Raw genomic sequence first — 24,036 nt, 5'->3', positions numbered from 1 at the left:
AATGAGGAAAACATTTACTATGAGTGTCTGCTTTAATGAGGAAAACATTTACTTACTATGACTGGCTGCTTTAATGAGGAAAACATTTACTTACTATGACTGTCTGCTTTAATGAGGAAAACATTTACTATGACTGTCTGCTTTAACGAGGAAAACATTTACTATGACTGTCTGCTTTAATGAGGAAAACATTTACTATGACTGTCTGCTTTAATGAGGAAAACATTTACTATGACTGTCTGTTTAATGAGGAAAACATTTACTATGACTGTCTGTTTAATGAGGAAAACATTTACTTACTATGACTGTCTGCTTTAATGAGGAAAACATTTACTATGACTGTCTGCTTTAATGAGGAAAACATTTACTTACTATGAGTGTCTGCTTTAATGAGGAAAACATTTACTATGACTGTCTGCTTTAATGAGGAAAACATTTACTTACTATGACTGTCTACTTTAATGAGGAAAACATTTACTTACTATGACTGTCTGCTTTAATGAGGAAAACATTTACTATGACTGTCTGCTTTAATGAGGAAAACATTTACTATGACTGTCTGTTTAATGAGGAAAACATTTACTATGACTTTCTGTTTAATGAGGAAAACATTTACTATGACTGTCTGCTTTAATGAGGAAAACATTGACTTACTATGACTGTCTGCTTTAATGAGGAAAACATTTACTTACTATGAGTGTCTTCTTTAATGAGGAAAACATTTACTATGACTGTCTGCTTTAATGAGGAAAGCATTTACTTACTATGACTGGCTGCTTTAATGAGGAAAACATTTACTATGACTGTCTGTTTAATGAGGAAAACATTTACTTACAATGACTGTCTACTTTAATGAGGAAAACATTTACTTACTATGACTGTCTGCTTTAATGAGGAAAACATTTACTATGAGTGTCTGCTTTAATGAGGAAAACATTTACTTACAATGACTGTCTGCTTTAATGAGGAAAACATTTACAATGACTGTCTGCTTTAATGAGGAAAACATTTACTTACTATGACTGTCTGCGCTAACGACTCAAATGTAAATGTCTGAAAAGGGGAGGCTCTTTGAAGTGACCGATGGTTCTATGTGGCACTCTTTCTTCCCAAAGAACCATTTTCTTGAAGATGGCTTTTCCCTTCTTTCTTCGCTGTCTGAATGGTAGCAAATAACCTTGCTAGCTAGTGTTGTGGGAAGAGGAGGGTTGGGGTCAGGGGGTCAGGTCAGGGGGAGGGCTGGCTACAGGCCACAACAAAGGTTGTAACTTTGGGCTTGGAGACTCATAGTGTGTGTAACCTAACGTAGCAGGTGTAAAATAAATACCTGAGCGGGGTCCACACATCCATTTTTCAGGGGAAAAGCAAGCTAGGTTGAAGATACTGTATCAATGAAAACCGCATACTTCCGGTTGTTTCCGACCTCGCTGAGGTTGGAGTGTGTCCAAGCTTTATTTTTGTGCAGAGGAAGAAGAATACTGTCAATGGACAATGTACTTTGACTTGAAAATACTTATTTATAATCACAATCAGCACCTTTTGAAGTGTAGCCTTTATCAAGGTGCTTGGGAAGCTAACACAAGTCTTCAGGTCTCAGGCAAGGTTTCTCATCACTCAAGCATTATTTAACGAACCCACTCCGCTACACATCCGTAGTCATGGGTTGTGTTCATTAGGACACGCAACGAAAAAATGCTTCAAAAATGTTCTGCAACTGAAAATCTAAATGAGCGTTTCTTATTGTACAAATCCAGGTAGTCCCTTGCTCCCAGATGGTTTTCTTCCGTTTGGTGTCTTATGAGCACAACCATGGTCACTCCTCCTCTTTCTCTCCCCCCAGGCAGCACAGTTCAGCTGGGATCCAGAGACCGTGGGGATGATCCACGGGTCCTTCTTCTGGGGATACATCGTCACACAGATTCCCGGAGGTTTTATATGTCAAAAATATAAAGCTAACAAGTAAGTGCATTTTAGGATACATCGTCACACAGATTCCTGGAGGTCTCATATGTCAAAAATACTAAGCTAACAAGTATGTACGTTTTAGCATGCTTTGGGTTTATTATTCCTCTATTGATTGACTGATTTCCTTATTGTATGTCAATACCTTTCCTCAAACGTGTCGGAGGTCAACTTTTTTACTACTAGGATTCATTTGACTAAAGTATACATTATATTTACAAAAATATACATTATATTTTACTAGAGTAAACATTATATTTGACTAAAGTATACATTCTATTTTACTAGAGTATACATTATATTTTACTGAAGTATACATTATATTTACTAAAATATACATTCAATTTTACTAGAGTATACATTATATTTGACTAAAGTATACACTATTTTGACTAAGGTATACGTTATATTTGACTAAAGTATACATTATATTTTACTAGAGTATACATTATATTTGACTAAAGTTTACATTATATTTGACTAAAGTATACATTATTTTGACAAAAGTATACATTATATTTGACTAAAGTATACATTATATTTCCCACTTTCTCCTTTGTCCCCAAACAACATCTAATAACAGTACTGTTATGATAACATGAAGGGGTCCAATATGACTTATCCATAAGTAGTAGCCTCATCATAACAGGAGTCTGTTATCTCCTGTTTCTGTAGCAGCTTGATGAACAAGTACATCCCCTGGACAGGACATTATTCTCCATCTATCTCCTTAATGCAGAGAGCCAATGGGTCCCATGAATGGGTCCCATTCATACAGCCTTTGGTATGACTTGGCCGGGGATTGAACCCCCTACCTTCCAATCTCAGGGTGGACAGTCCTACCACAAGGCCACTCAGTTGGCTTAACTAACACATTTATAAGCGGTACAAAAACTAAGAGAACAGTATACATTGGCTACTAAACTATGGCTTCGGATGTTGCCTCAATCAAAAAGTGATGTATTCATTTTTACTAATGTATAGACGGAGCCCTTATAGTCAAGGGTTTCCATCAGACATTTTGAACTGCTACAAAGGTTGGGACAGTCTCATGAATAACACCAAAGACATTTCTCTCAGGATTGGGGTTAATTACATGTTGATATCAGTCAAATGAAATGAAAACCAGCTCATGAATTTAAATCTTTATAGAATTTAAATATTTTATCTTCATAGAAAATATTTGCCAATAATTACTTCCTGAATTAAACTAAATTGAAAATTAAACTGACCCCTAATGAACCATGGTCTCTATCGCTCTCAGTGGTTGAAATGAAGACTGGTCTCTATAGCTCTCAGTGGTTGAAATGAAGGCTGGTCTCTATAGCTCTCAGTGGTTGAAATGAAGGCTGGTCTCTATAGCTCTCAGTGGTTGAAATGAAGGCTGGTTGTGTTTGTCTCTGACTGTTTCTGTCTTGGTGTGTTTCAGCGTGTTTGGCTTCGCCATAGTGGCCACATCCACTCTCAACATGCTGATTCCATCTGCTGCTCGTACACACTACAGCTGTGTCATACTAGTCAGGATATGCCAAGGCCTCGTCGAGGTACTTAGAGTGCATCTGTCTCTCTCTGTGTGTGTGTGTGTGTGTGTGTGTGTGTGTGTGTGTGTGTGTGTGTGTGTGTGTGTGTGTGTGTGTGTGTGTGTGTGTGTGTGTGTGTGTGCGTGCGCGCGCGCGCGTGCGTGCGCGCGCGTGCGTGCGTGCGTGCGTTGAATATTATGTTTGGATATTTACTGTGTGCGGATATTTACTGTGTGCATCACTTCATTACCTCCCTATAGGGCGTATCTTACCCAGCATGCCATGGGATCTGGGCCAAATGGGCCCCGCCTCTAGAGAGAAGTCGACTGGCCACAACAGCATTCTGTGGTAAGATACTAAAATAAATGGATTTAAACATCCTCTCACGCTCTCCCTCCCCTTTTCTCTCTCTTAAACCACACAATGAATGAATGCATTTCCCCCGGGGATAATAAGGACTACTCTACACATTACTGGATCCAACCATTTGTGATGTTACTTGATGTTCTTGTCAAGAGGGTAGCTAAGATGTGCTTATAAACAACCTCAACATTATAGTAAAGTTCCTATTGGTAACATCCCAAATAAATCTAGTGCAGCACATTGTCTTCCTACATACTGTATGCATGCATTCCACAGGAGGTTGGTGGCACCTTAATTGGGGAGGATGGGTTCGTGGTAATGGCTGGAGTGGAATGGATGGAATGGTATCAAATACATGCCATTCCATTCGCTCCATTCCAGCCATTATTATGAGCCGTCCTCCCCTCAACAGCCTCCATTGATGCATTCTCTGCTGCAGGAAGTGTATGTAGCCCTTTACACTCCAGGGTCCAGGTATGAGATCAAAATGGCAGATTTGGTCACTGATAAGAGCTTAAATTTGAGGCACTTTCAATTGATGATTTTACCTAAACCAGATGGAGATTTGTAATGGACTGTTGTTGGATTGTAGTGGACCGTTGTTGGATTGTAGTGGATCGTTGTTGGATTGTAATGGATCGTTGTTGGATTGTAATGGATCGTTGTTGGATTGTAGTGGACCGTTGTTGGATTGTAATGGATCGTTGTTGGATTGTAATGGATCGTTGTTGGATTGTAATGGATCGTTGTTGGATTGTAATGGATCGTTGTTGGATTGTAATGGATCGTTGTTGGATTGTAGTGGACCGTTGTTGGATTGTAATGGATCGTTGTTGGATTGTAATGGATCGTTGTTGGATTGTAGTGGATCGTTGTTGGATTGTAGTGGACCGTTGTTGGATTGTAATGGATCGTTGTTGGATTGTAATGGATCGTTGTTGGATTGTAATGGATCGTTGTTGGATTGTAGTGGATCGTTGTTGGATTGTAGTGGATCGTTGTTGGATTGTAGTGGACCGTTGTTGGATTGTAATGGATCGTTGTTGGATTGTAGTGGATCGTTGTTGGATTGTAATGGATCGTTGTTGGATTGTAATGGATCGTTGTTGGATTGTAATGGATCGTTGTTGGATTGTAATGGATCGTTGTTGGATTGTAGTGGACCGTTGTTGGATTGTAATGGATCGTTGTTGGATTGTAGTGGACCGTTGTTGGATTGTAGTGGACTGTTGTTGGATTGCATAACATTGTGTGATGGTGGGGATTAATTGTGTGATGGTGGGGATTTTTATTTATTTATTTCACCTTTATTTAACCAGATAGGCAAATTGAGAACAAGTTCTCATTTACAATTGCGACCTGGCCAAGATAAAGCAAAGCAGTTTGACACATACAACAACACAGAGTTACACATGGAGTAAAACAAACATACAGTCAATAATACAGTAGAAAAATAAGTCTATATACAATGTGAGCAAATGAGGTGAGATGAGGGAGGTAAAGGCAAAAAAGGCCATGGTGGCGAAGTAAATACAATATATCAAGTAAAACACTGGAATGGTAGATTTGCAGTGAAAGAATGTGCAAAGTAGAAATAGAAATAATGGGGTGGGAGCAAAATAAATAAATAAATACAGTAGGGAAAGAGGTAGGTGCAGTAATCTGTGAGCTGCTCTGACAGTTGGTGCTTAAAGCTAGTGAGGGAGATAAGTGTTTCCAGTTTCAGAGATTTTTGTAGTTCGTTCCAGTCATTGGCAGCAGAGAACTGGAAGGAGAGGCGGCCAAAGGATGAATTGTTTTTGGGGGGACCAGAGAGATATACCTGCTGGAGCGTGTGCTACAGGTGTGTTCTGCTAAGGTGACCAGTGCGCTGAGATAAGGGGGGACTTTACCTAGCAGGGTCTTGTAGATGACCTGGAGCCAGTGGGTTTGGCGACGAGTATGAAGCGAAGGCCAGCCAACGAGAGCGTACAGGTCGCAGTGGTGGGTAGTATATGGGGCTTTGGTGACAATGGATGGCACTGTGATAGACTGCATCCAATTTATTAAGTAGGGTATTGGAGGCTATATTGTAAATTACATCGCCGAAGTCGAGGATCGGTAGGATGGTCAGTTTTACGAGGGTATGTTTGGCAGCATGAGTGAAGGATGCTTTGTTGCAAAATAGGAAGCCAATTCTAGATTTAACTTTGGATTGGAGATGTTTGATGTGAGTCTGGAAGGAGAGTTTACAGTCTAACCAGACACCTAGGTATTTGTAGTTGTCCACATATTCTAAGTCAGAACCGTCCAGAGTAGTGATGCTGGACGGGCGGGCAGGTGCAGGCAGCGATCGGTTGAAGAGCATGCATTTAGTTTTACTTGTATTTAAGAGCAGTTGGAGGCCAGTGAAGGAGAGCTGAATGGCATTGAAGCTCGTCTGGAGGGTTGTTAACACAGTGTCCAACGAAGGGCCAGAAGTATACAGAACAGTGTCACCTGCGTAGAGGTGAATCAGAGAATCACCAGCAGCAAGAGTGACATCATTGATGTATACAGAGATGAGAGTTGGCCCGAGAATTGAACCCTGTGGCACCCCCATAGAGACTGGCAGAGGCCCAGACAACAGGCCCTCCGATTTGACACACTGAACTCTATCAGAGAAGTAGTTGGTGAAACAGCCGAGGCAATCATTTGAGAGACCAAGGCTATCGAGTCTGCCGATGAGGATGTGGTGATTGACAGAGTCGAAAGCCTTGGCCAGGTCAATGAATACGGCTGCACAGTATTGTTTCTTATCGATGGCGGTTAAGATATCGTTTAGGATATTGAGCGTGGCTGAGGTGCACCCATGACCAGCTCTGAAACCAGATTGCATAGCGGAGAAGGTGCGGTGGGATTCGAAATGGTCGGTGATCTGTTTGTTGACTTGGCTTTCGAAGACTTAGAAAGGCAGGGTAGGATAGATATAGGTCTGTAGCAGTTTGGGTCAAGAGTGTGTGTCCCCTTTGAAGAGGGGGATGACCGCAGCTGCTTTCCAATCTTTGGGAATCTCAGACGACACGAAAGAGAGATTGAACAGGCTAGTAATAGGGGTTGCAACAATTTCGGCAGATCATTTTTAGAAAGAAAGGGTCCAGATTGTCTAGCCTGGCTGATTTGTAGGGATCCAGATTTTGCAGCTCTTTCAGAACATCAGCTGACTGGATTTGGGAGAAGGAGAAATGGGTAAGGCTTGGGCAGGTTGCTGTGGGGGGTGCATTGCTGTTGACCGGGGTAGGGGTAGCCAGGTGGAATGCATGGCTAGCCGTAGAAAAATGCTTATTGAAATTCTCAATTATAGTGGATTTATTGGTGGTGACAGTTTCCTATCCTCAGTGCAGTGGGCAGCTTGGAGGAGGTGTTCTTATTCTCCATGGACTTTACAGTGTCCCAGAACTTTTTTGAGTTTGTGTTGCAGAAAGCAAATTTCTGCTTGAAAAAGCTAGCCTTGGCTTTTCTAACTGCCTGTGTATATTGGTTTCTAACTTCACTGAAAAGTTGCATATCACGGGGGCTGTTTGATGCTAATGCAGAACGCCACAGGGTGTTATTGTGTTGGTTAAGGGCAGTCAGGTCTGGAGAGAACCAAGGGCTATATCTGTTCCTGGTTCTAAATTTCTTGTATGGGGCATGCTTATTTAAGATGGTGAGGAAGGCATTTAAAAATCCTCTACTGACGGGATGAGGTCAATATCCCCCCAGGATACCCAGGCCAGGTCGATTAGAAAGGCCTGCTCGCTGAAGTGTTTCAGGGAGCGTTTGACAGTGATGAGTGGAGGTCGTTTGACCACTGACCCATTACGGATGCAGGCAATGAGGCAGTGATCGCTGAGATCTTGGTTGAAAACAGCAGAGGTGAATTTAGAGGGCAAGATGGTTAGGATGATATCTATGAGGGTGCCCGTGTTTACGGCTTTGTGGTGGTACCTGGTAGGTTCATTGATAATTTGTGTGAGATTGAGGGCATCAAGCTTAGATTGTAGGAGGGCTGGGGTGTTAAGCATGTCCCAGTTTAGGTCACCTAGCAGCACAAGCTCTGAAGATAGATGCGGGGCAATCAGTTCACATATGCAAATACAGGGCTTTGTTCCAAATAAAATGTTTCACCTAGCCCAAATGTTGCATGAATATTCTTATTATGTCACTGAATGTATCCAGCATATTTCCAGATTCTATTATTGACAAATGCTGTGAAAAGTCCAGTAAATGTAAATATCAACAGTCATGTATTTGCTTTGATTGTATCCTCACCTTTGTTCTGTTTTCCCTTTCAACTGCTACCATGGTTATGCTTTTTAAATGTCTTCTCTTTCCACTGCTACCATGGTTATGCTTTTTAAATGTCTTCTCTTTCAACTGCTACCATGGTTATGCTTTTTAAATGTCTTCTCTTTCAACTGCTACCATGGTTATGCTTTTTAAATGTCTTCTCTTTCAACTGCTACCATGGTTATGCTTTTTAAATGTCTTCTCTTTCAACTGCTACCATGGTTATGCTTTTTAAATGTCTTCTCTTTCAACTGCTACCATGGTTATGCTTTTTACATGTCTTCTCTTTCAACTGCTACCATGGTTATGCTTTTTAAATGTCTTCTCTTTCCACTGCTACCATGGTTATGCTTTTTAAATGTCTTCTCTTTCAACTGCTACCATGGTTATGCTTTTTAAATGTCTTCTCTTTCAACTGCTACCATGGTTATGCTTTTTAAATGTTTTCCCTTTCAACTGCTACCATGGTTATGCTTTTTAAATGTCTTCTCTTTCAACTGCTACCATGGTTATGCTTTTTAAATGTCTTCCCTTTCAACTGCTACCATGGTTATGCTTTTTAAATGTCTTCTCTTTCAACTGCTACCATGGTTATGCTTTTTAAATGTCTTCTCTTTCAACTGCTACCATGGTTATGCTTTTTAAATGTCTTCCCTTTCAACTGCTACCATGGTTATGCTTTTTAAATGTCTTCTCTTTCAACTGCTACCATGGTTATGCTTTTTAAATGTCTCCTCTTTCCACTGCTACCATGGTTATGCTTTTTAAATGTCTTCTCTTTCCACTGCTACCATGGTTATGCTTTTTAAATGTCTTCTCTTTCCACTGCTACCATGGTTATGCTTTTTAAATGTCTTCTCTTTCCACTGCTACCATGGTTATGCTTTTTAAATGTCTTCTCTTTCCACTGCTACCATGGTTATGCTTTTTAAATGTCTTCTCTTTCCACTGCTACCATGGTTATGCTTTTTAAATGTCTTCTCTTTCCACTGCTACCATGGTTATGCTTTTTAAATGTCTTCCCTTTCAACTGCTACCATGGTTATGCTTTTTAAATGTCTTCTCTTTCAACTGCTACCATGGTTATGCTTTTTAAATGTCTTCTCTTTCAACTGCTACCATGGTTATGCTTTTTAAATGTTTTCTGTTAGAAACATTTCTGTTTGTCCCTGTCCGCATACAGTATGTAACGGGTTATAACTGTAATGCTGTGAATCAGTGGAGGCCCATTTCTGTTTGTCCCTGTCCACATACAGTATGTAACGGGTTATAAGTATAATGCTGTGAATCAGTGAAGGCTATTGAGGGGAGGACGGCTCATAAAAATGTCTGGAACGGAGGGAATGGAATGGCATCAAACACATGGAAACCATGGAAATCATATGTTTGATGTATTTGATACCATTCCACCGATTCCGCTCCAGCCATTACCACGAGCCCATCCTCCCCAATTAAGGTGCCACCAACCTCCTGTGCTGTTACTTTTCATAGGCATTGACAATGAACAGGACTTGTCAATGTGTAAACATTAGTGAAGCCACCTTATCAGTTTAGGAGGCAGCGTAATCTTTTCTAGCAAAGAGCTAATTAACTGTTCTTACTGTAAGTTAATTGTTAACCTCCAACGTTAGTTGGCTAGGTTAGCTAGTTAGTTCATTAGTTCGTTAGTTGGCTAGGTTAGTTCATTAGCTTGCTAGCTAATCTCGAAACCCAGAACCAAATATTGCGTGAGCTAGCTAGCTATTGCTACTGACTTTGATTGTGGGTGCTGAGGTGTTCAGATCTGGCCTGACGGAGGCATTACACAACAACAATAGAAACATCAATGTACCATATTTCTGTGTCTTGCTCTTTCTTTGTGTCACAGGTTCCTATGCGGGAGCTGTGGTGGCCATGCCTCTTGCTGGGGTCTTGGTTCAGTATGTAGGGTGGCCTTCAGTCTTCTACGTCTATGGTGAGTAAAACCAACCGGGCAGTACCGAGTTTAACTGTCTCATCACCATACAGGTCCCCTAAGATAAACCCCAGCAAGCTTAGCCTAGTGGTTAGAGCGTTGGACTAGTAACCGGAAGGTTGCAAGTTCAAATCTGGCGTTCTGTTCCTAGGCTGTTCTTAACTGACTTGCCTAGTTAAATAAAGGTAAAATACATTTTTTTTTACAGTGGGTGGCCCCTGCTCAGCTGCCTACTGCCCATGACCCAGTTTTGGTAGCCCAGACTATTGAAAGTGGTATGCTGACTACTCAGTTAGCCAGTGCTAGCCTCCTTTGGGGAGCTAGCGGTATAGCACCAGTTCATAGGAGGAGAGCGGTAGAGACATGGGGCTTGCTGGGTATTTTTTCTATGACAATGACATCCAAACTGACACAATTTATGTTATTGCAAACGTGTCATCACTGTAGTGTACTGTAGAGACCATTCTCCCTACCCTACCTTTCTCCCTACTCCACCCTTCTCATTTCCTACCCTTCTCTCCCCTCTTTACCTCTCTTCCACTCTCCTCCTCTCTCTCTGCTCTCTCTCTCCATTTGACCTCTCTCCTCTCTCGCGCCTCTTTAACTCTACCTCTCTCCTCCTCTCTCTCCCCTTTACCCCTCTACCTCTCTTTTCCTACCCTTCTCTCCCCTCTTTACCTCTCTACCGCTCTCCTCCTCTCTCTCCCTCTTACCTCTCTACCTCTCTCCTCCTCTCCCCCTTTTCCTCTCTACCTCTCCCCTCCTCTCTCTCCTCTTTACCTCTCTACCTCTCTCCTTCCCTCTCTCCCCCTTTACCTCTCTACCTCTCTCCTCCTCTCTCTCTCCACTTTACCTCTCTATCTCTCTCCTCCTTTCTCTCTCCTCTTTACCTCTCTACCTCTCTACCTCTCTCCTCCTTTCTCTCTCCTCTTTACCTCTCTACCTCTCTCCTCCTTTCTCTCTCCCCCTTTACCTCTCTACCTCTCCCCTCCTCTCTCTCCTCTTTACCTCTCTACCTCTCTCCTCCTCTCTCCTCCTCTTTCTCCCCACTTTACCCCTCTACCTCTCTCCTCCTTCTCCTCTTTACCTCTCTACCTCTCTCCTCCTTCTCCTCTTTACCTCTCTACCTCTCTCCTCCTTCTCCTCTTTACCTCTCTACCTCTCTCCTCCTTCTCCTCTTTACCTCTCTACCTCTCTCCTCCTTCTCCTCTTTACCTCTCTACCTCTCTCCTCCTTCTCCTCTTTACCTCTCTACCTCTCTCCTCCTTCTCCTCTTTACCTCTACCTCTCTCCTCTCTCTCCTCTTGATCTCTCTACCTCTCTCCTCCTCTCTCTCTCCACTTTACCTCTCTATCTCTCTCCTCCTTTCTCTCTCCTCTTTACCTCTCTACCTCTCTACCTCTCTCCTCCTTTCTCTCTCCTCTTTACCTCTCTACCTCTCTCCTCCTTTCTCTCTCCCCCTTTACCTCTCTACCTCTCCCCTCCTCTCTCTCCTCTTTACCTCTCTACCTCTCTCCTCCTCTCTCCTCCTCTTTCTCCCCACTTTACCCCTCTACCTCTCTCCTCCTTCTCCTCTTTACCTCTCTACCTCTCTCCTCCTTCTCCTCTTTATCTCTCTACCTCTCTCCTCTCTCTCCTCTTTATCTCTCTACCTCTGTCATCCTCTCTCTCCCCCTTTACCTCTCTCCTCCTCTCTCTCCCTCTCCCTCCCTCTCCCAGGCAGTTTTGGGATAGCATGGTATCTCTTCTGGATCCTGGTGTCGTATGAAAGCCCGGCAGCCCACCCCACTATCACCCCTGAGGAGAGGAAGTACATTGAGGAAGCCATCGGAGAGTCAGCAGGTTTTGCCAATCCTCTACAGGTAAGCACCAAGACGCATGAAACATTTTATTTCAAACAAACTGCACTGTCTCACACACACACACACACACACACACACACACACACACACACACACACACACACACACACACACACACACACACACACACACACACACACACACAAACGCACGCACGCACGCACACACACACACACACACACACACACACACACACACACACACACCACATCCCTCTATAATTTCACTTTTTTTGCTGTGTGAGGGCTGGTGAGGACTGTGAGCACAACCATCTCTAATTCCTCCTTGTTGCAGAAATTCAAAACCCCATGGAGAGCATTCTTCACGTCCATGCCGGTGTACGCCATTATCGTAGCCAACTTCTGCAGGAGCTGGACTTTCTACCTGCTTCTCATCAGCCAGCCGGCCTACTTTGAGGAAGTGTTTGGCTTTGAGATCAGCAAGGTGAGACAGAGTTTTAATTATGAATTAACCCCTATCCCCTATTACCTATCCCCTATCCCCTAGCCTCTATCCCCCTAGCCCCTAGCCTCTATCCCCTATCCCCTAGCCTAGCCCCTATCCCCTAGCCCCTAGCCTCTATCCCATAGCCCTTATCCCCTAGCCTCTATCCCATAGCCCCTATCCCCTAGCCTAGCCCCTATCCCCTAACCTCTATCCCCTACCCTAGCCCCTATCCCCTAGCCTAGCCCCTATCCCCTAGCCTCTATCCCCTATCCCCTAGCCTAGCCCCTATCCCCTAGCCTCTATCCCCTAGCCTAGCCCCTATCCCCTAGCCCCTAGCCTATCCCCTAGCCTATCCCCTATCCCTAGCCCCTAGCCTAGCCCCTATCCCCTAGCCTAGCCCCTATCCCCTAGCCTAGCCCCTGTCCCCTAACCTAGCCCCTATCCCCTGGCCTCTAACCCCTAGCCCAGAGAAAAACAACTGGTGGTCTACGGGTTAAATTTGGCCCACCATAGTTTCACATTTTTTGTATTTGTGAAGAAAACAGGCATGGGCATGGGAAACATATGTTTACATTTACAAAGCAAGTGAAATAGATAATAAACTAAAGTGAAATAAACAATCAAAAATTAACATTAAACATTACACTGACACGTTTCAAAGGAATAGACACATTTCAAATGTCATATTATGGCTATATACAGTGTTATATTGATGTGAAAAATAAATAAACATAAATATAAACATAAATAAATATGGGTTGTGGTGTTTGTTCTTCACTGGTTGACCTTTTCTTGTGGCAAAATGTCACAAATCTTGCTGCTATGACACACTGTGGTATTTCACCCAGTAGATATGGGAGTATAGAAAAATTGGGTTTGTTTTGGAATTCTTTGTGGGTCATTGTGATCTGAGGGAAATATGTGTATCTAATATGGTCATACATTTGGCAAGAGGTTAGGAAGTGCAGCTCAGTTTCCACCTCATTTTGTGGGCAGTGATCACATCGCCTGTTTTCTCTTGAGAGTCATGTCTGCCTACGGGAGCCTTTCTCAATAGCAAGGCTATGCTCACTGAGTCTGTACAGTACATAGTCAAAATGTATGTCAGTCACAGTGGTCAGGTATTCTGCCACTGTGTTCTCTCTGTTTAGGGACAAATAGCATTCCAGTTTGCTCTGTTTTTTGGGAAATTCTTTCCAATGTGTAATTATCTTTTTGTTTTCTCAATGATTCGGTTTGGTCTAATTGTGTTGCTGTCCTGGGGATCTGTGGGGTCTGTTTATGTTTGTGATGGCTTTGTTATAGAAGGTTGGGGAATTGCTTCGTTTTAGGTGGAATTTAACTATTTTAACTATTTTCTGGATTTTGATAATTAGGGGGTATCGTCCTCATTCTGTTCTGCATGCATTGTTTGATGTTTTAAGTTGTACACAGAGGATGTTTTTGCAGAAGTCTGCATGCAGAGTCTTAATTTGGTGTTTGTTCCATTTTGTGAATTCTCTCTCTCTCTGTCAGGTGGGGATGGTGTCGGCCTTGCCACATCTGGTGATGACCATCATTGTGCCCATCGGGGGACAGCTGGCCGACTACCTTCGAACACACAACATCATGACCACCACCAACGTCAGGAAGCTCATGAACTGTGGAGGTGAGAGCCCACTCCACAGTGAACTTTCCCCTATATAGACACAGATATGGGGTCAGTTTTGCATTTCCCTCACTAATGGTTCAAGTTAGGATTGGGGGAGGGGAAGTTGATCCTAGATCTGTACTTAAGGGAAACTTGGATTCGAAAACAAACACAATTTTTTATTAACTCCCATATCTACTGTGTGAAATACCACAGTGTGCATCACAGCAGCAAGATTTGTCACCTGTTGCCACAAGAAAAGGGCAACCAGTGAAGAACAAGTGTAATGTTTAGAACAAGTGTAATGTGAGTTTAATGTTTACTGTTGTTTTTTATAGTTTGTTTCACTTTGGTTTATTATCTACTTCACTTTCTTTGGCAATGTTAACATATGTCTCCCATGCCAATAAAGCCCTTGAATTGAATTGAAAAGTAGGGGAGAAAGTGGGTGGAGAGAGAGAGGAGGATGGATAAAGTGGAGTGGGAGGGAGGACAAATAGAGAGGTTTTTAGCTGAGCAGGGGGAGGGAGAGACTGAGGCAGAGAGGGGTGGGTCGTGTTGCAGGATAACTTTTATGCAATACACTTCATTTCAAACTTGTAGTGTAATTTCAGATTCAACCTTTCAAAAACTGTCCATGAATTCTAATCCACATAATAATTCACATTTCCTGTTGCTGTTGGATTAGTTTCATGCTGTAGCAAACTGGCTCAAATGAAAATCCTGTAGTTATAAGGGAGGAGAGAGAGAGAGAGAGGGGGACAGAGAGAGTGAGGGACAGAGAGAGAGAGAGGGACAGAGCGAGAGAGAGAGAGAGAGAGAGAGAGAGGGACAGAGAGAGAGAGAGGGACAGAGAGAGAGAGAGAGAGAGAGAGAGAGGGACAGAGGGACGGAGGGATGGAGAGAGAGAGGGACAGAGAGAGAGAGAGGGAGAGAGAGAGAGAGAGAGCGAGAGAGAGAGAGAGAGAGAGAGAGAGAGAGAGAGAGAGAGAGAGAGAGAGAGAGAGAGGGAAGGCCCAAACAGCTGATGACGAAGATGTGTGATTGTGAGTGTAAAATAAAGTGTGTGACTGTGGCGGCAGCTTGTTCATGAGGGCATCATGTGTGTAACAGCAGTATTAAAGTGCCTGAGAGAGCACAGTGTATGACGGTGGCAGCACACAGACATGTTCTGCTGCTGTGAGCTAGTGGTAGTGGTGTGCTAGCCGGGATCAAACTGATGATTCTACAGCTGGGACTGCGCTAACACAAGCATGCTGTGTACGCATCACTGGCCCCTCTGCTAATGAGAGCAGTCTCACAGAACAGAACAGGAGATAGGTAACTCTCAGTGCCAGAACTACGTTAGCTCAACGTTAGCTCAACGTCCCAACACAACCTATTTGTGTCAGAGAGGGGAAGAACAAAACCATCGAACCAATAAAAAGGAATGCAGAACGTTCTCTAATTGTTATATAAACAGAAGGAATGCAGAACGTTCTCTAATTGTTATATAAACAGAAGGAATGCAGAACGTTCTATAATTGTTATATAAACAGAAGGAATGCAGAACGTTCTCTAATTGTTATATAAACAGAAGGAATGCAGAACGTTCTCTAATTGTTATATAAACAGAAGGAATGCAGAACGTTCTCTAATTGTTATATAAACAGAAGGAATGCAGAACGTTCTCTAATTGTTATATAAACAGAAGGAATGCAGAACATTCTATAATTGTCATATAAAACAGAAGGAATGCAGAACGTTCTATAATTGTTATATAAACAGAAGGAATGCAGAACGTTCTCTAATTGTTATATAAACAGAAGGAATGCAGAACGTTCTCTAATTGTTATATAAACAGAAGGAATGCAGAACGTTCTCTAATTGTTATATAAAACAGAAGGAATGCAGAACGTTCTATAATTGTTATATAAACAGAAGGAATGCAGAACGTTCTCTAATTGTTATATAAACAGAAGGAATGCAGAACGTTCTATAATTGTTATATAAAACAGAAGGAATGCAGAACGTTCTATAATTGTTATATAAAACAGAAGGAATGCAGAACGTTCTATAATTGTTATATAAACAGAAGGAATGCAGAACGTTCTCTAATTGTTATATAAACAGAAGGAATGCAGAACGTTCTCTAATTGTTATATAAACAGAAGGAATGCAGAACGTTCTCTAATTGTTATATAAACAGAAGGAATGCAGAACGTTCTCTAATTGTTATATAAACAGAAGGAATGCAGAACGTTCTCTAATTGTTATATAAACAAAAGGAATGCAGAACGTTCTCTAATTGTTATATAAACAGAAGGAATGCAGAACGTTCTATAATTGTTATATAAACAGAAGGAATGCAGAACGTTCTATAATTGTTATATAAACAGAAGGAATGCAGAACATTCTAGAATTGTTATATAAACAGAAGGAATGCAGAACATTCTCTAATTGTTATATAAACAGAAGGAATGCAGAACGTTCTATAATTGTTATATAAAACAGAAGGAATGCAGAACGTTCTATAATTGTTATATAAAACAGAAGGAATGCAGAACGTTCTCTAATTGTTATATAAACAGAAGGAATGCAGAACGTTCTATAATTGTTATATAAACAGAAGGAATGCAGAACGTTCTATAATTGTTATATAAACAGAAGGAATGCAGAACATTCTATAATTGTTATATAAACAGAAGGAATGCAGAACATTCTATAATTGTTATATAAACAGAAGGAATGCAGAACGTTCTCTAATTGTTATATAAACAGAAGGAATGCAGAACGTTCTCTAATTGTTATATAAACAGAAGGAATGCAGAACATTCTATAATTGTCATATAAAACAGAAAGAATGCAGAACGTTCTATAATTGTTATATAAACAGAAGGAATGCAGAACGTTCTCTAATTGTTATATAAACAGAAGGAATGCAGAACGTTCTATAATTGTTATATAAACAGAAGGAATGCAGAACGTTCTATAATTGTTATATAAACAGAAGGAATGCAGAACATTCTATAATTGTCATATAAAACAGAAGGAATGCAGAACGTTCTATAATTGTTATATAAACAGAAGGAATGCAGAACGTTCTCTAATTGTTATATAAAACAGAAGGAATGCAGAACGTTCTATAATTGTTATATAAACAGAAGGAATGCAGAACGTTCTCTAATTGTTATATAAACAGAAGGAATGCAGAACGTTCTCTAATTGTTATATAAACAAAAGGAATGCAGAACGTTCTCTAATTGTTATATAAACAGAAGGAATGCAGAACGTTCTATAATTGTTATATAAACAGAAGGAATGCAGAACGTTCTATAATTGTTATATAAACAGAAGGAATGCAGAACATTCTATAATTGTTATATAAACAGAAGGAATGCAGAACATTCTATAATTGTTATATAAACAGAAGGAATGCAGAACGTTCTCTAATTGTTATATAAACAGAAGGAATGCAGAACGTTCTCTAATTGTTATATAAACAGAAGGAATGCAGAACATTCTATAATTGTCATATAAAACAGAAGGAATGCAGAACGTTCTATAATTGTTATATAAACAGAAGGAATGCAGAACGTTCTCTAATTGTTATATAAACAGAAGGAATGCAGAACGTTCTCTAATTGTTATATAAACAGAAGGAATGCAGAACGTTCTATAATTGTTATATAAACAGAAGGAATGCAGAACGTTCTATAATTGTTATATAAACAGAAGGAATGCAGAACATTCTATAATTGTCATATAAAACAGAAGGAATGCAGAACGTTCTATAATTGTCATATAAAACAGAAGGAATGCAGAACGTTCTCTAATTGTTATATAAACAGAAGGAATGCAGAACATTCTATAATTGTCATATAAAACAGAAGGAATGCAGAACGTTCTATAATTGTTATATAAACAGAAGGAATGCAGAACGTTCTCTAATTGTTATATAAACAGAAGGAATGCAGAACGTTCTATAATTGTTATATAAAACAGAAGGAATGCAGAACGTTCTATAATTGTTATATAAAACAGAAGGAATGCAGAACGTTCTATAATTGTTATATAAAACAGAAGGAATGCAGAACGTTCTATAATTGTTATATAAACAGAAGGAATGCAGAACGTTCTATAATTGTTATATAAACAGAAGGAATGCAGAACGTTCTCTAATTGTTAAATAAACAGAAGGAATGCAGAACGTTCTCTAATTGTTATATAAACAGAAGGAATGCAGAACGTTCTCTAATTGTTATATAAACAGCAGGAATGCAGAACGTTCTCTAATTGTTATATAAACAGAAGGAATGCAGAACATTCTCTAATTGTTATATAAACAGAAGGAATGCAGAACGTTCTCTAATTGTTATATAAACAGAAGGAATGCAGAACGTTCTATAATTGTTATATAAACAGAAGGAATGCAGAACGTTCTATAATTGTTATATAAAACAGAAAGGATATAATATGTGCCAAATGGTAGATGCTTTAATCCAAAATGACTTTACAGTTCAGTGAGGGCAAACATTATAGTATCTGTATATACACGATTCCTGTGGGAATTGAACCCATGACCTTGGCATTGCTAGCGCTCTGCTCTTACCAATTGAGCCACACAGGATCATCATCATCACCACGTCACTGGCACAGGGCATGGGCATGACAGAAGGGGCAAATTAAAACGATCCACTCAACAAACACGACTAAGACAAGACATTAATGATAAAGTTGCAATATGTACATTTTGTTGGGCGAAAAATTCTAAAAGTTATCCCAGCTCTCTAAATGTATGTCTCTGCCCACAACCTGTTTGTCACAGAGTGCAAAACTAAATGGTGATCAACACCCCCACCCACCCCTAATACCAGGACCAACATTAGAGTCAAAGGGTCCTTTCCATATTGTGATCTTTCGTGTTTGTTGTTAGTGGTGATTGTAGTGTGTTTAGTTGTGATTCCTGTTTTATCACCAGGGTTTGGGATGGAGGCCACCTTCTTGCTGGTGGTGGGATACTCTCACACCAAGGTCATGGCCATCTCCTTTTTAGTCATCGCTGTGGGCTTCAGCGGATTTGCCATCTCAGGTAAGAACGTGAAAGATTTTCTCTCCCACAAACAAACCGACTTTAGGACCGTCACTACATCGCTACAGAGCTGTGAGAAACCATATTTAAATTCATATTCAGTTGTTGTGTGATGAGCGTTCTGGCACAAAAATGGTGCCCGTGCATCACCCAAGTGGGTGCTCCACATTGGTGGGGGATGAGGTGAGTTTCCTCCTTACTATGTAAAACGCTTTGAGGACCTCAGTTGGTAGAAAAGCACTATATAAATCCAATCCATGAATTATTAATTATCTATTTGTTTTGAACTGTCAAGGATGTTCTGTTGATGACGTATGTATGTGGCTAGCTATTAAACACCTATCCAGGCATTGTGAGATCATGTGTCTGAAGTGTAGTCAGCCTGGAACGTGTCCACTGTCTGTGCATGAGCATTGGTAGAATCCTCAGTGATGAATGCTTTGTGATGCAAAGGTATGGGTGTCATCTCCCGCCTCTGACTCTGTAATCTGATTTGTCAATTCACTTTGGAGAAAGACAACAACCAATCAGTGAGGGTATTCTTCTGTCAAATTGTAGGTCTGAGAGACGATGCTCAGTTGCACCACTCGCTGGATAAATGGAAGTGAAATGTCCCACTCGTAATTCAATACATGTAGGTTTACCGAGTAACAACAGTCAGGAAGATAATACCAAACTGTCAGTTAGGTTTACTGAGTAACAACAGTCATGAAGACAATACCAAACTGTCAGTTAGGTTTACCGAGTAACAACAGTCAGGAAGATAATACCAAACTGTCTGTTAGGTTTACTGAGTAACAACAGTCAGGAAGATAATACCAAACTGTCTGTTAGGTTTACTGAGTAACAACAGTCAGGAAGATAATACCAAACTGTCTGTTAGGTTTACTGAGTAACAACAGTCATGAAGATAATACCAAACTGTCAGTTAGGTTTACTGAGTAACAACAGTCATGAAGATAATACCAAACTGTCAGTTAGGTTTACTGAGTAACAACAGTCATGAAGATAATACCAAACTGTCTGTTAGGTTTACCGAGTAACAACAGTCAGGAAGATAATACCAAACTGTCTGTTAGGTTTAATGAGTAACAACAGTCAGGAAGATAATACCAAACTGTCTGTTAGGTTTACTGAGTAACAACAGTCATGAAGATAATACCAAACTGTCAGTTAGGTTTACTGAGTAACAACAGTCATGAAGATAATACCAAACTGTCTGTTAGGTTTACAGAGTAACAACAGTCAGGAAGATAATACCAAACTGTCAGTTAGGTTTACTGAGTAACAACAGTCAGGAAGATAATACCAAACTGTCAGTTAGGTTTAATGAGTAACAACAGTCAGGAAGATAATACCAAACTGTCAGTTAGGTTTACTGAGTAACAACAGTCAGGAAGATAATGCCAAACTGTCTGTTAGGTTTACCGAGTAACAACAGTCAGGAAGACAATACCAAACTGTCTGTTAGGTTTACTGAGTAACAACAGTCAGGAAGATAATACCAAACTGTCAGTTAGGTTTACTGAGTAACAACAGCCGGGAAGATAATACCAAACTGTCAGTTAGGTTTACTGAGTAACAACAGTCAGGAAGATAATACCAAACTGTCTGTTAGGTTTACTGAGTAACAACAGTCATGAAGATAATACCAAACTGTCTGTTAGGTTTACTGAGTAACAACAGTCATGAAGATAATACCAAACTGTCAGTTAGGTTTACTGAGTAACAACAGTCAGGAAGATAATACCAAACTGTCAGTTAGGTTTACTGAGTAACAACAGTCAGGAAGACAATACCAAACTGTCAGTTAGGTTTAATGAGTAACAACAGTCATGAAGACAATACCAAACTGTCTGTTAGGTTTAATGAGTAACAACAGTCATGAAGATAATACCAAACTGTCTGTTAGGTTTACTGAGTAACAACAGTCATGAAGATAATACCAAACTGTCTGTTAGGTTTACTGAGTAACAACAGTCAGGAAGACAATACCAAACTGTCAGTTAGGTTTAATGAGTAACAACAGTCAGGAAGACAATACCAAACTGTCTGTTAGGTTTAATGAGTAACAACAGTCAGGAAGATAATACCAAACTGTCTGTTAGGTTTACTGAGTAACAACAGTCAGGAAGATAATACCAAACTGTCAGTTAGGTTTAATGAGTAACAACAGTCAGGAAGACAATACCAAACTGTCTGTTAGGTTTACCGAGTAACAACAGTCATGAAGATAATACCAAACTGTCAGTTAGGTTTACTGAGTAACAACAGTCAGGAAGATAATACCAAACTGTCTGTTAGGTTTACTGAGTAACAACAGTCATGAAGATAATACCAAACTGTCTGTTAGGTTTACTGAGTAACAACAGTCAGGAAGATAATACCAAACTGTCAGTTAGGTTTACTGAGTAACAACAGTCAGGAAGATAATACCAAACTGTCTGTTAGGTTTACTGAATAACAACAGTCAGGGAGATAATACCAAACTGTCTGTTAGGTTTACTGAGTAACAACAGTCATGAAGACAATACCAAACTGTCAGTTAGGTTTACTGAGTAACAACAGTCAGGAAGATAATACCAAACTGTCATTTAGGTTTACTGAGTAACAACAGTCAGGAAGACAATACCAAACTGTCAGTTAGGTTTAATGAGTAACAACAGTCAGGAAGATAATACCAAACTGTCTGTTAGGTTTACTGAGTAACAACAGTCAGGAAGACAATACCAAACTGTCAGTTAGGTTTACTGAGTAACAACAGTCAGGAAGATAATACCAAACTGTCTGTTAGGTTTACTGAGTAACAACAGTCAGGAAGATAATACCAAACTGTCATTTAGGTTTACTGAGTAACAACAGTCAGGAAGACAATACCAAACTGTCAGTTAGGTTTAATGAGTAACAACAGTCAGGAAGATAATACCAAACTGTCTGTTAGGTTTACTGAGTAACAACAGTCAGGAAGATAATACCAAACTGTCTGTTAGGTTTACTGAGTAACAACAGTCAGGAAGACAATACCAAACTGTCTGTTAGGTTTACTGAGTAACAACAGTCATGAAGATAATACCAAACTGTCTGTTAGGTTTACTGAGTAACAACAGTCATGAAGATAATACCAAACTGTCTGTTAGGTTTACAGAGTAACAACAGTCAGGAAGATAATACCAAACTGTCTGTTAGGTTTAATGAGTAACAACAGTCAGGAAGATAATACCAAACTGTCTGTTAGGTTTACTGAGTAACAACAGTCAGGAAGATAATACCAAACTGTCAGTTAGGTTTACTGAGTAACAACAGTCAGGAAGATAATACCAAACTGTCTGTTAGGTTTACTGAGTAACAACAGTCATGAAGATAATACCAAACTGTCAGTTAGGTTTACTGAGTAACAACAGTCAGGAAGATAATACCAAACTGTCAGTTAGGTTTACTGAGTAACAACAGTCAGGAAGATAATACCAAACTGTCAGTTAGGTTTAATGAGTAACAACAGTCAGGAAGATAATACCAAACTGTCAGTTAGGTTTACTGAGTAACAACAGTCAGGAAGATAATGCCAAACTGTCTGTTAGGTTTACCGAGTAACAACAGTCAGGAAGACAATACCAAACTGTCTGTTAGGTTTACTGAGTAACAACAGTCAGGAAGATAATACCAAACTGTCAGTTAGGTTTACTGAGTAACAACAGCCGGGAAGATAATACCAAACTGTCAGTTAGGTTTACTGAGTAACAACAGTCAGGAAGATAATACCAAACTGTCTGTTAGGTTTACTGAGTAACAACAGTCATGAAGATAATACCAAACTGTCTGTTAGGTTTACTGAGTAACAACAGTCATGAAGATAATACCAAACTGTCAGTTAGGTTTACTGAGTAACAACAGTCAGGAAGATAATACCAAACTGTCAGTTAGGTTTACTGAGTAACAACAGTCAGGAAGACAATACCAAACTGTCAGTTAGGTTTAATGAGTAACAACAGTCATGAAGACAATACCAAACTGTCTGTTAGGTTTAATGAGTAACAACAGTCATGAAGATAATACCAAACTGTCTGTTAGGTTTACTGAGTAACAACAGTCATGAAGATAATACCAAACTGTCTGTTAGGTTTACTGAGTAACAACAGTCAGGAAGACAATACCAAACTGTCAGTTAGGTTTAATGAGTAACAACAGTCAGGAAGACAATACCAAACTGTCTGTTAGGTTTAATGAGTAACAACAGTCAGGAAGATAATACCAAACTGTCTGTTAGGTTTACTGAGTAACAACAGTCAGGAAGATAATACCAAACTGTCAGTTAGGTTTAATGAGTAACAACAGTCAGGAAGACAATACCAAACTGTCTGTTAGGTTTACCGAGTAACAACAGTCATGAAGATAATACCAAACTGTCAGTTAGGTTTACTGAGTAACAACAGTCAGGAAGATAATACCAAACTGTCTGTTAGGTTTACTGAGTAACAACAGTCATGAAGATAATACCAAACTGTCTGTTAGGTTTACTGAGTAACAACAGTCAGGAAGATAATACCAAACTGTCAGTTAGGTTTACTGAGTAACAACAGTCAGGAAGATAATACCAAACTGTCTGTTAGGTTTACTGAATAACAACAGTCAGGGAGATAATACCAAACTGTCTGTTAGGTTTACTGAGTAACAACAGTCATGAAGACAATACCAAACTGTCAGTTAGGTTTACTGAGTAACAACAGTCAGGAAGATAATACCAAACTGTCATTTAGGTTTACTGAGTAACAACAGTCAGGAAGACAATACCAAACTGTCAGTTAGGTTTAATGAGTAACAACAGTCAGGAAGATAATACCAAACTGTCTGTTAGGTTTACTGAGTAACAACAGTCAGGAAGACAATACCAAACTGTCAGTTAGGTTTACTGAGTAACAACAGTCAGGAAGATAATACCA

The 24,036-nt window shown here is 40.2% G+C and overlaps 1 protein-coding gene across 1 annotated transcript in view; it reads left to right on the top strand.

Annotated features, from left to right (window-relative positions):
* LOC139421614 (vesicular glutamate transporter 1-like) overlaps positions 1–24,036 on the top strand; it is a 60,245-nt gene that overhangs the window by 30,829 nt on the left and 5,380 nt on the right. The window contains exons 3-10 of the mRNA XM_071172673.1: positions 1,841–1,959; positions 3,392–3,506; positions 3,743–3,830; positions 10,003–10,089; positions 11,809–11,951; positions 12,246–12,395; positions 13,914–14,046; positions 18,989–19,099. Coding sequence (XP_071028774.1) covers positions 1,841–1,959; positions 3,392–3,506; positions 3,743–3,830; positions 10,003–10,089; positions 11,809–11,951; positions 12,246–12,395; positions 13,914–14,046; positions 18,989–19,099 — 946 coding nt within the window. The remainder of the gene's footprint in view (positions 1–1,840; positions 1,960–3,391; positions 3,507–3,742; positions 3,831–10,002; positions 10,090–11,808; positions 11,952–12,245; positions 12,396–13,913; positions 14,047–18,988; positions 19,100–24,036) is intronic.

Source organism: Oncorhynchus clarkii, chromosome 12 (assembly GCF_045791955.1).
Source record: "Oncorhynchus clarkii lewisi isolate Uvic-CL-2024 chromosome 12, UVic_Ocla_1.0, whole genome shotgun sequence".
Classification (NCBI taxonomy): domain Eukaryota; kingdom Metazoa; phylum Chordata; class Actinopteri; order Salmoniformes; family Salmonidae; genus Oncorhynchus; species Oncorhynchus clarkii.
Note: the sequence above shows the minus strand (reverse complement) of the source record. Positions and strands in the feature narration are given on the sequence as shown.